At 34.6% G+C, this 21801-nt stretch overlaps 1 protein-coding gene across 1 annotated transcript; it reads right to left on the minus strand.

Moving 5' to 3' along the window:
* Window positions 1-1492: 1492 nt before the first annotated feature.
* Window positions 1493-18455, minus strand: LOC104908403 (serine/threonine-protein kinase STN7, chloroplastic). Its single transcript, XM_010697524.4, has 10 exons — window positions 17749-18455; window positions 17534-17626; window positions 16379-16498; window positions 16154-16252; window positions 8311-8479; window positions 8126-8219; window positions 7738-7831; window positions 7576-7632; window positions 6222-6635; window positions 1493-1909 (listed from the first exon to the last, which is right to left on the minus strand). Exons 1-10 carry the CDS (start codon window positions 18181-18183, stop codon window positions 1748-1750), a joined length of 1737 nt encoding a protein of 578 aa, XP_010695826.2. The 5' UTR covers window positions 18184-18455; the 3' UTR covers window positions 1493-1747.
* Window positions 18456-21801: the final 3346 nt, after the last annotated feature.

Below are 21801 nucleotides of genomic sequence, written 5' to 3' on the forward strand. Positions count from 1 at the left end.
AGATAAAAATTAGTAAAAAAATCAAAAGATAATAATAAAAATATACTCACATAAGAGAGAGGGGCGGTGTAACAACTAATAATAGAAGTATAATAACTTACAAGACGTAGTAATATACGAGACGAAGAAGAAGAAGATGATGATATATTGGAATTGGTTACTCAAACAAGAAGCAGCACTAACTGTCTAGGACCCTTTGATGGGCCAAACATATCTTATGGGTCCCAAGCAGTAATGGGTTATTACTCAAACTTGTCCAAGTGTGTCCAAAGTCTTACCAAAGTAGCACATCTGCACATGTGGGTAGATTTGTTTGATGCTGAAAAAACTTCATGTGTGTTCATTGAACCAAAAACCAACCAAACAGGAGATTAGTACATGTCAACAGACAGAATTTAAACGCACCATATGCCACTTGGTAGTCAGTAGGCTCCACATTATCATTTATCAATACTCTTTGAAATTTTAAGAACAGTATTCAACCCTGAATCTTTACTCATCCTTCACTTTTATTCCTGAGGGCAACTACACCCTTTATCCAAAAACAATTTGTCCATTTTGTAATATGTGACTTGTCGATGTAAATTATTAGAAATTTCAAATAAAGAACTATCAGCTGAGGTGTCTTCAAGATTATTGGAAGAAATATGAATGAGTTTTCAAGATAGAAGAAAAAATAGGCTAATGATGACCAAAACTCAACATCAAGGATTTTGTGAACTAGCATGCCTACCATACATTTGGACATGGTTATTCTCTAGTGGTGGGTGATGCCTAAATAAAGGCCAAGTATACATTCATTTAAGTGCACGAGTGAATTATAGAATTTCCCCTTATTAATAATGACAACGAGAGAGCTACTACAATAATTTCCACAAGTATGTTTTTATAAACCTAATTTGAACCCACAAGTCCAGTTTTTTTTTTCTCTAATATATTTTTTTTGGAGTTATATCACTACTTCATTAGAGTTACATCACTTATTCATAAGAGTTATAGCACATAAAATTCATTCTCATTTCTCATGTAAGTATGCATTCTCATATGAACTCACTTTTTTATATATATATGTATAATAATAATAATAAGAAAAAGAGTGCAAACCACCATCCTTAAGGTGCCACACTAGTTATTCGAGTTCGAGTTTATTACATTAAGAACATTTCAAATCATTCAAGTAATGAGTAATTAGTTATTTCCTATTCAGGCCAAATCATGTGAAAATCAATCAATATTACTCATTGATTTTCAGGACTACGAGTATATTTTGATCTAGTTCAAGTAAATCAGTTCCGATAACAAGTTACATATTACTTTTGCCGGACCAAACTATGTTTCCACATTCACAGATACCCGAAAATGTAGAGGTATATTCTGAATCCAGATTAAGCCATTATGGGGAGTTAAATGATCTGGCCATAGAGGTTGCCATCGCACACACATCCATTTGCAGAATACATCAAAAACATGCCACTGAAGTGAAACTGAAACATGGCAATTAAGGTTGCATTCTTCTGCAGTCCTGATTCTGTCTGACATTGAATGTTCTGTATTTAAGTTCTCAATTTACTACACGATGTAACCTGTACAAGATTGTTATCTGTAAAATCCATAAGTACCCAATAAGAGAAGTCTGACAGCAACCTTTCTTCAAGTCTGGACCAGATGACAGGTATAGATTTACAAACTTTACAGATAAAAGTCGATATATTATTCTATATAGTGTACACATATATATATACAATACTCAGTCCTCTCTAGGGATCCACCTGCTCCACCACATGCTTTTCCTTCCTTGGGTCAGTTCATCAATGCTCTCATTTAGTGTTTTAATGATCTTCTTCTGCACCCGAAGAACCGATGCGAGAACATTTCTTTGCGCACCACCCTTCTTTTTCGGCTCCATCTCCTTCAAGTACAAACAATACATTGCAATCGTAAGAAATCTCGTAAAAAATTTTCAGCTCTCTGACTTATCCCCTTCCTTTGAAGGCTTCAATACTCTATTCATCCTAACGACCCAAAGTCACTGTCCTAGAGATGACCTAAAAGTATCATCCACTTCCAATTTCTCTAACTGGATTTATTAGGAGAAGGGAGAAGTAGAGACACACGACTTGGCAAAAGATCATTCTTTATTTTTTCAACACTAGCGGTTAAAAACTGACTTTCTGCTAGTCACAGAGATTTTGTAACACTATTCTGCTAAGAAATAGAAACGATTCAGCAAGAAAATGGAAAAAGCAATGAACTTTCTCTCACACCGCACCTTGACTCCAGCTACATCCTGAGATCGATCCCAGCAGCAGCAAAAATTGCGGGTCATGCCAAAGACTTATGTCGTGTAGTGGATTATGCCTTATGAGGTCTACTTTATAGACATATATTGTATGCTTGTATATCCATGCCTAACCATTTTTGTTTTGATAAAAGAGTGAAGATAAATCATGCACTGTTATGGTAAACAAATGAAGCTTTCACTCACACCGCACCTATTGTGATTTTAAATTTGAATATTTTGATGATGATAAACACTTTATGCTATAACATGAATATATGTAACACTAATTTAAGAACGCTATCAAAATTGAATATTCGCGAAAGCTCAATGACTTGAAGATATGGAAGCTTGGGTCTAGTTATATTAATTTCATATGCATGCAATGTAATTAACGTATTGAAATTTTGTGGTAAATTAGAAATATGAAATTAGGATGCTTAACTATTTTCTTAGAGTCAAGAAAATAGGTAATGATATCAATTTCATGTTTCTATATTTAAATAATATAAAAAGTAGACCTTTTAATTTCAAAAATTAGTTTTGAAAGTAAAATATTTTTTATAAAGATTTTCGGAATAAAGTTTTTTAAAAACTGATTTTTAAAGAAAACGTTTTTAATAAAGATTATCGAAAAAGAGTTTTAAATAAACTGTTTTTTAAATAAACGTTCTTGATAAAGATTTTCGGAAATATTGGTTTATGAAATCTGATTATTTAGTTGGCAAAAGATAAGGAGGAATCTTTATCTTTTAAAGAAAGTAAAAATCAGTTTTTATTAAATAAAAGATCATCTTTGATTTTGGAAAATAAAATATCATTTTTGATTTTGGAAAATAAAAGATCATCTTTGATTTTGGGAAAGAAAAGATTGCATCCCTTAATTTTAGGAATAAAATTACTCAAGAAGATAATCATATCCTTAATAACTCTTATTCAGTTGATAGGTTATATAAGGGATAAAGATCGAAATAACAATTCACTTTTTCAAATTTAGTTTTGATAAATTTTGAGAGCTGAAAACGGATTCCCATAGCATAGTGTGTAGCATAGAGTTCCACTGCGTTAAAAGTTCTATACAACGATTGTAATTTGTAACATTCCTCGACTTGTTATCTAAGAAGCACTTGTAAGGACTTAATCTCTACGAAATATCATCATTATATAGAATAGCAACACTTAGGGGTTAAGTGTTGGGGAGCACTACTACATTTAGTAGTGGAGGAATCATATTGTATTAAAATTTTGATATTTTAAGATTCAAATAATAAAAAATTAGGTAGTGTGGATATATATCTCAAACGTGAGATTGAACCACGTTAAATTCATGTGTCTTGTTATTTGATTTCATTGTTTTTGGTTTTTTTGATGGGAATTGTTTTTAGTTTTGATACAACTTCATTTGAGCGAAAACATTAAAAGCGAATTTGCAAGTGTCTAACACAATGTAAGGCATTGTGCTATAGATTTGTTTTTGCGAAAATTGAGTAGATTTTGTCACTCAATTCAAACCCCCTTCTTGAAGGTCACCTTTTACAACAAGTTGTATCAAAGCAGACTATTCTCGAAAGGTTCATCCCTAGGGTATAAAAGTCGTGAACATGCAAGATGATTCTCGAGAAAGACACTCAAAGTGTCTGGTTTTCAACGAAAAAGATTACAGATGGTGGAAGGCTAGGATGAGGATCTACATCCAATGATCGGATTATGAATGCTGGAATGTCATAAGGAAAGGGCCAATGCTCATCCAAGCCAAAAATGCTGAAGGAAAGTTGTTTGACAAAGACGAAGACGAAGAAGACTACGATTCAATCGACTATGCAAAGGTCGGGAAGAACTTCAAAGCAATGAATATCCTTATATTTGGACTTGGACCTGATGAATACTTAAGAAACTCTGTTGCTCTACGACAAAGGAGATATGGGACACCTTAGAATTGGCATACGGATGTACGAATGAGGTAAAACAATCTCGAATTGATTTGCTTGTACAACAATATGAACTGTTTACTATGAATAAGGAAGAATCAACCAAAGAGATGTTCACTCGTTTTACACTAATCACTAATGAATTGCGTTCTCTAGACAAAACAGTTCTGCAGATTTAGTAAGAAAAGTCTTAAGAAGTTTAACAAATTGTTGGCGTCCTAAAATAACAGTTATCCTAGAAGCCAAAGATTTGACAAAACTCTCACTAGAACAACTAATTGGGTCATTAATGACTCATGAACTTGTTTTAGATACTAAGGCAAATGAACCAAAAAATAAGGGTATAGCCTTAAGAATTGAATTGGAAAGTAAAGATAATGATAGCAATGATGATGTTGATCTTCTAATTAGGAGATTTAAAAAAAACTCTCAAAAAGAACAAAAACAACAATCCTAAAAAAGATGATAATTTCAAAGATACTACCTCTAACTTTGAGAAAAGTGCTACTAATTCCGGTTGTTTCAAGTGTGGTGAGTACGATCATAGGATAAAGGAATGTCCCTTATGAGATGATGAGAAGCCTAAAGAAAAAAGCAAACAGTCATTATGCCTGAATGTTGTACACAACTCAGAGAAAGGCAGCTGGATGACTCACTTGTGTCTAATGGCAAAAAATTTGAACTTAGTGGATAAAGTTGAAGACAGTGAGGTAAGCCTTCTTTCTCTAACACCTTCAATACACCTTCTTTCTGAAAACCACCTCGTTACTTTGCTTGTAAATGTAATTGATGATTGTCAAGAAATGAATGATGAATATTCAAACATGAAAAAAGAAGTGAAAAACTTAACTAAGCAAAAGGTTGGGTTGGAATTTGAATATAAGGATTTATGAAAGGACTGTAAAGGACCGATGAAAAAGAATGATGAATTTGAAAAAAATGTTGTTGAGACAAACGCCTTAAGATACGAAAAGTCTCTTGCAAAAGAAGTTGTTAACAACAATGTGCTGAATTTTTAATTGGCAAAATATAAGAAGGAATCTGTCTCTTTTAAAGAAAGTAAAAATAAGTTTTTATTGAAGAAAAAATAATCTTTGATTTTGGAAAAGAAAAGATTTCATCCCTTAATTTTAGGAATAAAATTATCCAAGAAGATAATCATATCCTTGAGAGTAATTCTTATTCAGTTGATAGGTTATATAAGGGATAAAGATCATAATAACAATTTACGTTTTCAAATTTTGTTTTGATAAATTTTGAGAGCTGAAAACGGATCACCATAGCACAGTGTGTAACAAAGAGTTCTAGTGCGTTAAATGTTCTATATAACGATTATAACGTTCCTCGATTTGCTTATCTAAGAAGCACACTTGTGAGGACTTAATCTTTCAGTAATATCATCAATTCATCACTATAGAGAATAGCAACACTTAGGGGTTATGTGTTGGATAGCACTACTAGAGTTAGTAGCGGAGTAATCAAATTGTATCAAAATTTTGATATTTTAAGATTCAAATTATAAAAGAGTATGTAGTGTGGACGTAGATCTCAAAGGTGGATTGAACCACTTTAAATTCATGTGTCTTGTTATTTGATTTCATTGTTTTTGTTTTAATACAACTTCATTTGAGCGCGAACATTAAAAGCGAGTTTGCGAGTGTTTAATGCAGTGTAAGGCAATGTGCTATACGTTTGTTTTTGCAAAAATCGATTAGATTTTGTCACTCAATTCAACCCTTCCTTCTTGAGTATCACCTCGTACTCCAACAACACCAACATAACTGGGCTTCGACCACTCCCTATGTTTAATTCCAGGAGAATCACGAATTATTGGTTGTGCATAGGCTTATCACTTATGCAGTTATGCTTGGTTGTGGTAGGTTATTTGGCAGGTGTGAGAACAGGTTTTACGCCGCTAATATAGAGACATATATACTTTATTTATTTAAATAATTAGCAAAAAATCCAAAAGAAATAAGCAACCGTAAGGAAAGATCATTCCACAATATACATACCCTGAGTTGCTGCAGCTCAGCTTCTGTGAATCCACCATCCCTTTCTGTGCCTGACCTGGCCATCAATTGAACAACCCAATTTGCAGCCTCCCCATAGTCCTGTTGTGTGGCTCGGAACAATGAAAGCCTCAAATTTTGCATGAAGGACAAAGCCAATAGGCCTTCTCTACTGAAATACGGGTGGGCCAGGGCAGCTTTTGCACTCAAGCGTTGCCGTGCTTTGTACCGAACCATTGATGTCAGGAGCTCCCATCCAATCCCTCCATCTAAATCCAATAGCTCAAAGCCTTTCTTGAGATCAGGCGTCGCTCGTGGCTCCACTGAACTTCTCCATGCATTCAGATCATACCCACACCTCTTAAGCTGACGATTGAACTGGATAAGGTTGCTGTCAGAACGAAATGAAGGGAAGGCCTGTCCAGAGAAATATCCAGGACAAGTGATTAAGCAGATTAAGGAAAGAAGTGGAAGAACTTTGTTACATGAAATACATTTCTTGTAGTTGCATATACTAATATATCTAGCCAACGGCTAGATTCTAAACTCGGTAGCATGATTAGTTGCATGTTCTTTTCACAATGGCACTCTATTGCATGTTCAAATAAAGCTGCATTAAATCATCATTAAAAGAAGGAAAATTTGCCAAAAAAAACCTTTTAAAGGTTCCATTTTGCGAAAAAAACCTTATAAAGCATTCTTGGCAAAAAGAAACCACAAACTTAATTTTTCTTGCAAGAAGAAACCTATTCCCATTTTCCGATGTATTTTTTCTCAATTCCGGTGCTGACCCTTCTATCTTTCTTTAACCCTCTATTTCCATTAACTACAATACCGCCCCTATGCATCTCAAAAACCCACACCGGAAAATGGGAATATGTTTCATCTTGCAAGAAGAATTAAGTTTGTGGTTTTTTTTCGCAAAGAATGCTTTAAAAGGTTTTTTCTCGCAAAATTGAACTTTCAAAAGGTTTTTTTTGACAAATTTTCCTTAAAAGAACATGCAAGTGTAGGAAAAAAATGCGCTGAAACACGCAAGCACAAGTATATAAAGTATGAAGAAAAGAACATGCGGATCCGCATATGTACTGAAAGGAACATGAAACATCCCCATAAAACCTGTCGATGAAGTTCCAATCAGTAAAGGTTATCATTACTTTTGGGATGGTATTACTGATCTCAAGATACTATATACACTGTAAATCAGAGTGGAGTAATTAGATAATCCAAAACCTCTCATAGGAACAGACATAAGAATCTGATGAAGAGATTCAGTCATTGGCAAAGAGTTGAAAAATACTCAAGTTACTCATTTATGCATATTTCTATGTCTTAAATAAAAGGTAATGTTGCTCACCATTTGTAGGAATATGAGACCAGCACTGTATATGTCAAATCTATCTGGTGAATTTAGCTGTCAAGCACAAAACCCTCAGAAGTTTAAGGAGCCAAATTACGGCGCAAGATTAACAATACAAGACACCAACTAAAGTCAACTAGTTCATAGATTCTGCAGGACCTGCCATAAGACGGGAGAAAGTGCAGCAGCCACAGGAGGTGATGGTGCCGATGGAGTTTGAGTGCTCATGATATATTGCTCTGGTGCAGCATATCTAGCGAGAAAAGACAAAGGTCATCATTGTCATAAAAGAAAGCACGTCATGGATTTTATATGCAGATACAAAAATATAAAACATAAGAACATGATAAAATGCCCAATGCTGTGCTCTCTCGTAAAACGGAATGACCTGCCAGAATTTTAGATTATATCAAGTTTTTAGAAGATAAGTACTTATAAATTCTTGCAAATATCACTTCCTCGGAAACATCTTAGAGGAAGTCATAAACCAGAGGCCAAGAAAAAAACGCAAAAGTAGGATATAGACTATAGAGGAGAAATTACTCACCTTGGGTCCAAAAGAAACTCCTTAGGGATATAGTTGATTCCTACTCGTAGATCTGCAGCTGCCCCAAGATCAATAATTTTGAATGTGCGAGTACCTGGACAAATGATGATAGGAGCAGGAAGCAAATCAGAAGGCAGAAATCAGAAACAGAAAAGAAAAAGTAAAACATAGGCATCAACCATCACCTTCAGAGAAAATTACGTTCTGAGGCTTAATGTCTCTGTGAACAATTCCAGTTGAGTGAAGACCATCCAATGCAAACAAAAGTTGCCTCATTATTGTTTGTATGATTCTATTCTCCCGTTCTAATCCCTTAGGTAATTTTTGCAGTTTTCCGAGGATCAGTGTTTCAACCTAAAACATCACGGCAGCAAGCAACCACACATAATAGTCAATCACAAATTATTATATAAATGATAACAAACATAACTAAGCAAATCTATTCAATATAACCCCAGAAATTGGAGCAAAGCTACAAGCAATCTAAGCATACTGTCAGAGTTTAGGGTAGAGCTATGAAAAGCATAAATAGCAAATGATGCAAGGCATAATAATTACTCCCTCCGTTTCATATTAATTTACTCACTTCACTCTGGGGGAGAACCAAGGAGGAAGTATAAAAGTATGAGAGAAAAAAGTATGAGAGAAAAACTGAAAAGGTGGAGAGAGAAATTGAAAAGTGAGAGAGAGAAACAAAAGAGTGGGTTAAAATATTAAAAAGTGAATGACATGGGTGGAAAAAGAGGAGAAAGTAGATGTGATATGTTACCAAATATAGAAAAAGCAACAGTGTGTAGATTAAAAAGAAACGGACTAAAAAGGAAAGTGTGTAGAATAAAAAGAAACAGAGGGAGTAATAACTAGGATTCACCGTAGGCAATTTTTACTACCACCCAGATCACAATCTGATAGAAGATTTAAAGTCATTTATGTATGACAATCAATTTCAGCACATTCTGTGCCACAAGAAAATGTCAAATTCACCAAATGTCTGAGAACCCAATGTCGTTAAAATTCTCAAGCATGTCGCCATGTGCTGGGGCAATCTTGCAAGGCGAAAATATGCTAATATAGACACATTCTATAAAAACATTCAAGTTTCAACACTTTACCCCACTTATTTTCATAACTAAAATACCTTCGCAAAGTGCTCCAATCGACAATAAGATACGAATATCTCCAATATACCATGAATGGGAATAATCATCAAATAATCTACTAGGTACAAACAGTACCCAGCTAGGATGAACTACAAAACAGAAACTGCAATGCTTCAATTTAAGACCATACGAATTCGTCCAGTGAAAGTAATAAAAATGAAATATACAGCTGCAGCTATTTAACTCTTCAATCATAGCCTACAGCAAATATCATGCACTTCAATGACAAATTTTAGCAAGCTTTTGATGTACATTTCTAAAGCCCCTTGTCATTACTGACTTGCAGTCTCTCAATCCCTGTTTTATCTTATCAATGAAAGAAAGAGCCTCATCAGACATGAGTTTTATCTATGTGTAACTCAATTGATTCGTCAAATTATAAAATGCCAAGCATAGCTATGATTAAAGTAAAGCTGCTTGCACAGCAACTAGCTCATTGCCAAGGATAATATATAATCACAAAAATGATCGTGTATCACTTAAAAACACCCAACAAGGAATGTCTTTGCAGCATTCTTCTCTCTCCAATCTCCACTCCAGCATTATCTTGATCCATAGCAACTACCTCTATTGGGAACACATATCTAAGTGCTCGTTTGGTTGCATGTAGGGAGTGCAAATTCCTTGGAATATTATCTTCCCATGTAATTGTATTTCCTAGGATTTGCTAGATGTTGTTTGGTGAATCAAGGGAAATGAAAATTCTCATGGGAATTTCCACTTACCTAGGTCCCCCTAGGTAAGTAGCTTCCTCCATTTTGTGGGAAGTGAAACTTCCTAGGAATTTCTACTTCCCATGAATTTGTCAACCAAACAACACCAAAAAATTCCAATTCCGAGGAATTTTAACTTCCTATGTTAGATAATGTTAACCAAACAACTCCTAAGGAATTTGTCTAGTTTGCTGAACTATTATTCAAACTTCACAAACTCAATCAGCTTCAGCTGCCACACCTTGTCCAGCCTGCAGCGTATTTTAAGAAATCCCTACGCCTGAGCACCCCTCAATCTGCATACCTTATATTTCCAGAATAGTACAAAAGACCCTATAGCAAATTTTTTAATACTAAAAAGGTATTTTTTCTTGGTCAAAACAGAAGGCAATGTGTTCAGAAATTAAGCTTAGATCTGAATGTATTTCTTCATAATATAAGACTTCCTCTATTGCTATAAATTTTACAGAAACTCTTAGATCCCTCTTTTTATATTTCTTTTTTGCTTTGATAAACCTATATCTACTGCCAAAGTAAGGTCTATGAGTAAGGACTGTTAAAGGTAAAATGATAGCTCAGTACCTTAAATAATCATAGTATTTAAAACGACAAGTCCTCCGATGAAGCAAAAATAAATAGAAAAAGTATCACAACACAATGCTTTCTTCTCCAACTTGATGAATGGTGAATATACACCCTGGAGTACATATTATTGAGAAACCCCGCTATTAAATTAAGAACACCATATTACACAAGAAGAGGCCCAGCTATAATATTTAAAATTTGATATATCGTGTGCTCCATCTAATATATATGCTAAACAAGCATAGCTGTATCAGGGAATTAAAACTCTCCCGTTCCGTTACAGAACGGCCGTTCTGTAACGGATTTTGGATTTGCTGTTCCGCGAAATCCCGTTACGGAACGCCATAATAAAATTCACGTACTTCTCGCCGCGTTGTCCGTTCCGTAACGCGAACTCGCCGCGTTAGAACGATTTTATCCCCGTTACATCCGTTCTTTTCAAACATTGGCCAAATTTTTTTTATGATTTAATTATATAGTTGAGGAAACATGATATTCTATTAGATTTGATTATATTATGTTGTAATAATGCTTCATAAACTAAAAAATTCAAATAAGGTTAAAACATATTAATGTGAATTTTTTAAAAAAATTCACGCCGCGACGGCCGCGAAACGTTCTATTTCGCCGTTACAAGCCGTTCCCGCGACAACGCGACCGTTCCCGCGAACGCGAGCGCGTTTTTTTTCCCTGGGCTGTATAGCAACAACACCATAAAACCATATTCATCTCAATGTCAGTACAATCCAACTGAATGAGGAAAACAATTCAAACTCCAAAGACAAAGCCAGAAGCATATAGTTACAGAATCAATTAGCTTGAATCAAGCTTTCCAAAAATAGATTCTACTGGAAAGAGGTGTTATAAGCTTATAATGTGTTCTCGAAAAATAGAGCCTTCACATCAGGATATAGGAGATTGCACGAGAAGGCATCCTCTTATGCAACAGATTTAAGGATTTTAACATCTACATAAAATTGTAGTACACCCAATTTGTTCATATCCAATAAAGTCAAAGGATCTCTATACTTTGGCTTTAAAAGTACAATGGACTATATAAAATCAATCTATCAAACAACTTGCACTTCTTATTTATTGTGACTTAGCAGATTGTCATTGTATATTGGATTAAGGATCAACAGGAAAACAACCTTCCGCTTACCATGCGAGTGACCCAAACAAAAATCACTGGGGTAATGTTAATTTGAATTGCAGTCCAAACAAAATCCGTTGTGAATATTCGATTTCTGATTTCTGAAATTTGTTTCTCTATCTCTCTCCTATCACATGGGTCCTTTTTATCTATCTCTCTCTCTCTCTCTCCTCTTCACATGACTCCTTTAAAAAGTGTCTCAACCCTTATGCTGCAATTAATATGGAATGGAGGAAGTAATTGCTAAGAGGAATATAAAGTTGACAGGTGGCAAAACTATGGTCGTGAAAATACATTAACAAGTCAAGGCTGCACATCATAACGTCTGATTTAGATCTAAAGTTCCAAACAATATGGGGCATTCTAAGAAGAAATCTCAGATCATCCATTTTCTCTAGCTAATTTAAAACAGACAGGATCCATGTACATTCATCCAGAAGTATTTAAATTCAGGCAGAATCCTATTTGACTTTTAAAGTCTTCAGACTCTGTTCTCATTTAGTTATTAATATTTTCATTCAAAAGATGTCTCTTTGTGCTGTGTAATGTATCGAATCGATCTATGGGCGTTTTGTTTCATTTGAAGTACCTGGGCTGGATTCTCAACACTCCGACATCGATATTGACCCTTCAATTAGGACCAAAAACTTGGAAAATCTGCATAGCATACCCGACACTTGGATATATACCCCTATGGTTGGATCGGACACAAATAACCCCATTATCAGTAACACAAGAATCAATACCCACAAACACCAGCCACCAAGGACAAAAAGGCTTCCAACAGAGGATCCTATCATGTGAATTTTCTCTCGTCTCTCTGTTCAGCCAAGACATCAACTCTTGGGCCTTGGCAAATAAATTCCACCTTGATTGGGTCTTCTAAAAATTTCCATCATCTTAAAGTCCTCAAATGAAAATACTTAGCAATGGGAAAGAAAAGATCAAAATTAAGTGTAAGGATCTATTTTGCATCAAACTCAATGGAACCATCTAGCTAACATGAAACAAAGTGAAGAAACAGAGCGTGTAAGTAACAGGATTCCTAGCTTCCATGCATTTCTGACCTGATTTATGTGGTTGTAATAAGCCTCCCCATCAGCAATATCTCAAAGCTAAATTTTTATAACTATTGTGCCCAAAAAGAATGTTTATATTTTTTGGTGCAGCAGAGTACAAGAGTTCACAAGTCACTTCACCATATTATAAGGTACAGATGAAGATTAAAGAGCTAGGAATGCTTCATTAAGGGGAATGACATAACTTTAGACCTGGATCAAAATTAGAAGGTGCCGTTCAGCAGCGTGTGTGCTGTTTGCTCAGAGGACATCCTATTACTCTATTTATTAATGTGTATAGGTCAACTATATCATGGCGATTCATAATGGCCATTAAGTAGGCCTATTTAGTAGAGACCACCAAACAAGCACCCTTTTCTACTTTCAACCTTCCATATTCTAGATGAGTGCTTTCTAGTGCTTGATTTTGGTTATGCACTTAAGGGCATAAATACCTAGCTTCATGGCTAGGGAAGCAGAAAACTGTTGTGCCATTAATATTCTAAACATGTGGCAATCATCAATTTGTCCTCAAGGGGAAAAGCATTCCGCCAGCTTATGACAAATCAGTTGGCATTCCGCGGCTGATGGACGAATCGGGCATTCCGCTACAGACGGATCGGCATTTCGTCTGCCAACGGGCAGGTCAATGTATCGATGACGGACTGGTCAACATATCGTATGGATACTCTTGAACCTTTGGAAGGAACATATTCAAATTTCAGCAAATGGGGAAAAGAAGTTAAAGAGTACCCCTTGATACGAGGAGTCAAAGATCATCCCTTGAGAGGAGGAATGAAAGAAGGTAGCAAAGAGCCAATTAGTTAAGAAGAGCAACGAGAATCCCTGAAATGTTGGAACTAACATGCTAAAGGCAAGTGACAGATTATGCTCAAACGGTCATAATTTTTACTATAAATACTCCTATTGTAAGCCTTGTAAAAAGATGAAGTATCTTCCACTCACTCATAAATCTAAAGACATCAATACGCCTCTTTCTCCATCATATCCTCTTTCTCCATCACATTTCTTTCATCTTCTTAATGTGTCATCTCCTTCTAAAAAACAACCTGCTAGAATCATTCTGTTCGTAGGCAAAATGGTGTACTTGTACTACAAATTGATATTACTATAATGGACTTGCGGAACACCGATTTACCCCGTCGTTTTCTCCCCATTTAAAGGGTTTCCACGTAAAAAATTTCTATCGTGTTCATTTCTAATTATTCTGTATTATTTCATTATTGCAAATTAGGCCCAGTGCAAAATTTGTCCATAATAAAACCATTCTGCAATGAACTGGCATAAGGGGGGTGTTTTAGACATTATCTGTAGAAGTTAGTTATAGATAGCTTGGAGAATAAGCTAGGGAGTTTGTTAGGGAAAAATCTGTATATATAGTCATAGACTCATAGTTAGGGAGAGAGAAAGCATATTAAAATTGATGAGAATTTCACTGAGGTTTTAAGAGTTCAATGGGAGAGAACAAGCCTCTGAAAAGCCTGTAATTATCACTTTATTTGCTGTAATTTCAGTTTATTAATCCATGTTCTTCTACCTTTATATCTGCCATTAATGATGCTTAAGCTATGTTAATTCATAGCAAAATTGCTGACAAATGGACATTCACTAGAACCCGTAATGCAGCTATCTATCAGCAACCTAATTTTCTGACAATTTGACAATCACATGATCCTTTATTTTGACTTTTAGATTCCTGGTAAAGGTGAAGGTTCAGAATTAAACTACTACAGCCAGTTATGAATTTATGATACCTGGATCTTTAGTTGGACCTTACACAATATAGAGCCACCATTCTATGGTATTCTGGTTCTAACAAGAGCTTAATCCTTTAAAATCTGAAACACAGAAGGCAGAATTTAAATCACTGCAGTTGCTTATTTAAACCATAAACTTGGCTACGCGAAATTAGACTCACAACTCGTTTGCGCTTAAGGATTTTAGCATCTACTAATATCACCTTATCCTAGGATGAACAATATATGTCTTGGAGTTCATACTTTACTCCTTTAGCTTTTCCCCTTCAGTAAATGCATACATAAGATGGCGTAATAAGACTACAAATCAAGGTTCATAACTTGATCTAATCTGCAACATCAAGCCTTTTATTGTTTATACTCTTGAAAGGCATACCAATTTCTGTTTATGATGTGCTTAGACTTAATAAAACAAACAGAACAATCACCACTCTGGTTTTTCCAAAATTGCATTGCTCTAGCTGTGTGTACTATTTCTCTTCCCCTCTCAGCCCTCTTCCCCATTCTGAATGTGATTCTATTTTGTTTCTCTGGTCTCAACTCTCAACTTTGTTTTTGTTGTCCTTACTGCTTAGCTTCGACTGGTTATTCTTTAGTAAAGCCATCGTTTTTCTCCCTTTCTTGTATAATTACTATTGATTTGAGTTTACTATATAATTACGCAAAAAATATAAGTGCTAATGTTCTTCACTGCTTTATTAATATATCTTTTATACAACATACATATTTACCTTGCAAACACCCACCAACAGCACACTGCAGACTCCTAGATGATCTTGCTTTATACAAGAATAAGAGTATGAAGCCACGCATGCTATTAGTAAAGTACTTTTAGACACTTCACGCTATGGAACAAGACACAAGGTTCCCAATATTATGTGCTCTTCACAGTTGCTTAATGTGCAATAACACCAATAGATAATCTTAATAACAGCAACAAAAATAACAAAATTGCAAATGAAAATGCCAAAACTGGTTGAAGACATGGGGAAGAAACCAATAGGTCAAGTGTAAGTCACAAATGGGAATGCTTTAGAGATCAGAGATATAGAACCTATTCCGAACTTCTGGTACATAGCATGGCATCATTATTAATGTGCAGATCACCTTTCACGGCAGAGGAACATTCCATATTGTTCCATGGTCGCGTCGCTCAATGCTAATGAGAACTCAGGGCAACAGCTAGTGCCAAGTAGCAGCAACAATAAGATTCCAATATTTTCTGATACTGGGTGTCCATAAACAAGTCCTATGGAGTCAATTTCCTCTCTCATACTCAATTATTCATTAACTAAGCCTTTGCGCATAATCTAGACCATAACAGTTCACAAAGAAAATCAATTGTATATTCCCAAGATGGTTCAGCTGCAAGGCTCCCTTCCTTTGAAAAGAGAAAATATTATAACTGAAGAAAAAAAAAATCTAAGAAATGATACTTGATATCCAACAGCACCAAATGTAAAACTCAGAAGATTGGCCAACCAAATGAATATAAACCTTATAATTTTATAGTGTTATAATGCACAACTTTTTGCAAACTACTATTCATATTCTGCTAGATCGATGTGAGAGAATACCAACATTGTAGGGGAAATCCCTGCTCGTGATCAAATCCGCTAGTGTTGATTCACCCTCAAAACGCCATATAATCCAATATTCATCAGCCTTCTTAGAAGAACTCTGGAACATGAAAGTACATTCAGTACAATTCCTAAAAAGATGAAGATGCATCATAACAGAAAAAATAGTTGTAAAAAATGGTTACTAGGCTATAAATTACTAAAGGTACAAACAAAACCACAGTACCTCCATGAAACCGTACAAAAAATCAGCACAGCTACTAGCACAAGCCCTCCGCACGCGTTCATTCATCCAAATTTCTACAGCCCCATACTCAGTAGCCTTTTTCAAGACCAAATCACCTTCCTTCATAGGCAAAATCACCACTAATAAGCATTGTAGTATCATTTCCACACCAAGTTTCTTAAATGTAAATCTATAAAACCTAGAAGCACTGCTGTAAAGTACAATGATTGTATGCTATCGTACGAGATCATCATATTGGAAAGCTAAATAGTCAATAAAGAACTGAAATCACTTCTATAATATAGTACTGAAAAATTATTATAATGACCTGAAGAATTTAGCAAACTTGTGCTAAACGTTCTAGAGCTAAATGACCATTAGTCGACAATTGCATCACTTGTATGTATCAAACATTGTCACCTGGCAAGTGACAAATACAAGGAAATTCTTCATTTTGGTTCCTTGAGTGTAGCAGCAAATTCCAGTTGTTTTCATATTATCACTTTAGCAACCTCACACTAGATATAATTTCCTAAGCCATTTCTCAAACCCTAAGAGTGTGTTAGGATAGAGAAATCTAGAGGGCAAAGGGGGAGATTGAATTTCCCTTTTCTGAATATAAAATAGGAAAAGGAAAGGGAGGAAAAACGAAAGGATTCACTTTCCTTCCATCTTAATAAACCAAATTATTCCAATGTCGGAAAGATTTGAATGTAAAATTTAAGCTCGCTCTACCCTCCCCTTCCTTTCCTTCCCCTTTTCTCCCCACCTTTTCTCCCCACCTTTTCTCCATGATTGTTATCGAAACAATGTGTAAAGGGAACGACAAAATATATCTCATACAAACATTATCTCCCCATGAAACAAGGAATTCTGCAGCAGTCCACCAGTAAAAACTATTGAGTATACAAAAATGTGTGGTATGATATACGATCAAATTTTGTTCTCACGTCAGTATTTATTTGATTATGGCAACTCTGATTTCAATTTACAATCTCAATGATTCAATAATCAATATACAATTAAAATTGATGAGCATGCAGTCAAAAGAGTCGTGATATGAAAAACATAAGCACCAATATAGACATCTTTGCCTTATAACACAGTTTCAAATTGTCAATTCATCAAAGAGACTCCATTAAAAAACTAAGATACCTTCATAGAGGACCTCTTGGTGTTGGCTAAAGAAACTTTATAAACAACTCCAAAAGCTCCTTCTCCCAATTTCTTTCCCAACACAAAGTCATCCTGTTACCAAAAAGAACACATACCCATTAAAAGACACCATAAGTAGCCAAACTAAGAAAACACATAAGCCAAACTCCATGATTAATTAAAAAAAACCGCGAAAACCCCACAGATTTAAGGACCTTTTTAAAGGTTGGTCTGAAAATTCTCTCAACAAAAGCAAGCACAAACATATCCCAGAATCCAGGAGCCACACCAGGGGTAGCCCAAAGATAGGAAACTGTCCCAAGAGCCAACACCACTCCAGGAACAGTGAGTGTCAGCCCATCAGACCTAGGTAGAGTGCTCCTATATATAATATCTCCACACTCCATAACTGTACAAGGAAGGCCAACACCCACACCCAGAAAAAGGTCTCGAATCGGGTCGAATAACTCGATCCCGGCTGCATAAACAAGACATTTTCTCCTGGATTTCAAGGTAGGTAATGAACCAACTTGGGGTTTGAAGAAAAGAGGTTTGCCTAGAAATTGATAGTGGGAATTTTTAGGGTTGAGGGTTTTGAAAGTGGGGCTGATTTGTCCTAATCCAACCCTGCTTGCTGCAATTGCCGCCATTTATTTTGCTACAATTGCAAGAAAATACTTTCACTTTGCAGTGGGAAACATCTGAGTAAGAAATTATCTGAGTAATAAACTTTAATTTGCATCAAAATTCATACATTTTCTCCCTTTCAGATGATAAAAATCTGGGTTACTACAATGATTTAATAAAGCGACAGTTATTTCTGGTAAATTTTTGTGATTGGTAAGCAGTTGCAGCCATATTTTGAGATTAAAATGGAAGGATTTGTTTTTGTGGAGCTCAAGCATTCTTCTCTTCTTGGTGACAATGACAACAAGGACGACAAAATTCTGAAGAGGATTAGCGGGACATACACACCACCAGTTGGAACTTCGAAGTTGGAACTGATACGTATGCCCGTTAATTTGGGTCCATCCAAAATTTGGAATCAGGAAGCCCATACACCATAATCCATGTGCGGTTTTCCACTTCATTGGAGTTGTTCGGCTAAATTAATTGTTGCATTAAAGTTAATGTTCAAATTAATCTTTTAAGGAAATTATGCTCATACGAAAGTACAAACCTAGCCTCCCTAAAACCCTAGCCTCCCTTACCCCTTCTTCATCAATTAGGGGGCTGCCATGGATGTTTTCATCCATGGTAAGCCCCTTTTTTCCTTTTATTTTCAGTTTTTAGTTTATTTTCTTGTTTTGTTCAATAAATTAGTATCTCTTTCTGAGATCTTCTCAAACCCTTTTATGGGGTTTTTAGTTTCTGTTTTGGAAATCTCTTTCTCCCCTATGGGAGTTGTGAGTATGGTTCTTTTGTTTTTAGGTATGAGAAATTATTCTCATTGGTTGAAGTTCGAGACTCAATATGAAGAATTAGGGTTTACAACTTCTGTAAAATTATGGAAGACTATTGGAGTACGTTCATCCCAAAATTTCCGCATCTGCAGATCATATGCTGAACCAGAGCGAACTCACAGATTGCATTGCTTCAGATGAAGATTTTTAATAAGGCAAAATTAAGTCAAATCTGCGATGTTTACATTTCTAAGATGATATGTATTTTTATTAGAATTTTATGTTTTTCAGAAATGACTTGTAAGTGCCGTTTGGCGAAATATTAATGAAATCCCTTTTCTTTCAAAAAAAAATTAATCTTTTAAGGATGATGCTATATGCAGTATTTAGGGCATGCTCTTTTCGGCATGAAACAGCTAAACTGAACTGATTAGAGCTGAATTGAACTGAACTAAACTGAATTGAATTAAACTGGATTGAATTAAATTAAATATAATAAATATATAAATAATATTTAAACAATAATAATATGAATATTAAATAATAATTATAATAATAAGTAATAATAATGAATAATTAATAATGAATAATATTAATAGTATTTTGGATATTTTTAAATGATACTCCCTCCGTTTCACAATATAATGCACGCACGATGTTCGAGGTCGAACTTTGATCGTTAATTGCTTTTATTTAATGTTGATAGAAAATTTTTAAAAGTAATATTATTATAGTATTTTTCAAGACGAATCCAACGGTATAATTTTTATAATTTTTATTTATCGTATTTGAGAGATATTTATGGTCAAAGTAAATTTTCGTAAAGCGTGCATGCCTTATATTTTGAAACAGAGGGTATAGTTATAAATAAATAATATTATTAATCATAAATTGATAATAATAATAATATTAATATTAATAATAATAATAATAATTAATGATAATAATGATATTAAAAAAAATTATTTATAGTATTTGTATTAATATAATAATACTTGATGATGATTATATAATAACAATAATATCTAAAAAGTAAACTAATATTACTATTTTAATAATTAGATTTAATAATATAATAATATTTAGTAATAAAAATAATGATTAGGTCGGACCGCACAAAATTTCATCATAAACCGTTTTGAGGCGATTTGATTGGTTTATGGGCTAAAAAAACGTGGGTTTATTTGTGCTTCTGACCTAAACCATGTTCTTCCTAATAATAATAGGAATAATAATAAGTAAAGCTATAATAAACAATATAATATATAGAAATAATAATAATAGTAATAATACTTAATAATAATGATATAAAAATAATAAGAGTAATTAGTAAAATAAATTAGACCAACATAATAATACTCCCTCTGTTTTTTTTTATCTTTCTCACTTAGCATCTAACACTATTCATAGTTAGAGAGAATCTTCTTAATGGTTGTCAATCTATAAGAAAAAATATAGTCATGTGACGTCTTGTTTGATTAGTCTCAATTAGTACATTATTAATATTCAATCGTTATAATTTTTACTAATATGTAATGAAAGATATTTAAGTTCAAAGAAGTGCATTGGGAGACGCGCATAGAAAAGTGAGAATGATAAAAAAAAACAGAGGGAGTAATATTTAACAAAATGGTTATAAAAGAATGGAGCTGAACTGAACTGAATTGAACTGAACTGAACTGAGCTGAACTAAACTGAACTGAAAATAAGATGGGGAGAATAGGCCCTTATGGCTGCATATTGATATAAGACATAAGTACATTACATAAAATGAAAATAAATTATGAATTTATGAAAAAAATTATGCATCAATCGATGTAATAAATGATCAATTAATGCATTCATTTTTAACTTCTTATATGAAGCCCTTTAGGGCTGTATATAGATTTTCCCATCTTTTCAATATAAACTAATTATTAGGCCCGAGCTATGCTCCGGGTAAGAAAAAAGTTTCATTTATTAATATAATACTTTATGATAATAATGCTAAATACAACTTAGCCTAGTGGTTAGAACTTTAGTATATGTACTTGAGGTCTTGGGATCAAATCCTATACTATGCAATTTCTTATTTTTTTTATTGTACATGGATTATATGAACTAAAACTCCCTAGGGAGAGCGCCACGTGGCATAGTTTCTTGTTTTCGCACGCCTTTTAATATATTTGTATAGATGCTTGGCACAAATAGTTATTGAAATTACGATGAACATACTTTATGTTAGCTGAGATATTATTGCAAATCATATTCCGCCAAAGTGATAATACTTTGGGGAATTGGAACATACAAACTAGCTCATCACTACCTTTTGTATTCCATCTTGCCACCAAATGGGCTACTGTATTCTCGATCCTTTTCACATGAGAGAATCGAAACAAACTAAAAGACTTGGACAAATTTCTTATATCATCCTACATCAAAAAAATTGGAGAAAGACCTTCAGCATCACACTCAATCCACACATTGCCATACCTTGATCTCTGCGCCACTTGAACCCCGTACCGTACCACCTCCGCTTCAGCCATAGTCGAGTCTCGGCTCGCTTCCAACCGCTTTGTTGCCATTAGTAGGATCGGGCCACATGCATCCCTTAACACCACGCCCAAGCTCACATACCTCCCTTCTACAATGTGCACATCAAGATTGAACTTAGTCATCCCATCCTGTGGACATTTCCAGCACATAGCTGATGGATTCAAATCAGCACCAGACGAGACAAAGGGGAACACATACCTTGAGTATTTTTTGTATTCCTCCACCATTCGTAGGAAGTTCATAGCCATAGCTTGGGCATTGACATTTTCATTCTCATAGACGAATTTGTTACAGCAGAACCATATGGCCCATGTTACTGTCATGATCTCA

The sequence above is a fragment of the Beta vulgaris genome, chromosome 6 (genome assembly GCF_026745355.1).
Source record: "Beta vulgaris subsp. vulgaris cultivar EL10 chromosome 6, EL10.2, whole genome shotgun sequence".
Classification (NCBI taxonomy): domain Eukaryota; kingdom Viridiplantae; phylum Streptophyta; class Magnoliopsida; order Caryophyllales; family Amaranthaceae; genus Beta; species Beta vulgaris.

What these genes read in the sequence shown, in the direction of transcription:
- LOC104908403 (XM_010697524.4), bottom strand. Translation starts at nt 18,183, where the DNA reads ATGGCGGCAATTGCAGCAAGCAGGGTTGGATTAGGACAAATCAGCCCC. An exon ending in GCAGGGATTTCCCCTACAAT is followed by an intron (nt 8,480 to 16,153) that starts GTTGGTATTCTC and finishes GTGATGTTTTAG; the next exon opens with GTTGAAACACTGATCCTCGG. An exon ending in GAACGTAATTTTCTCTGAAG is followed by an intron (nt 8,220 to 8,310) that starts GTGATGGTTGAT and finishes TCATTTGTCCAG; the next exon opens with GTACTCGCACATTCAAAATT.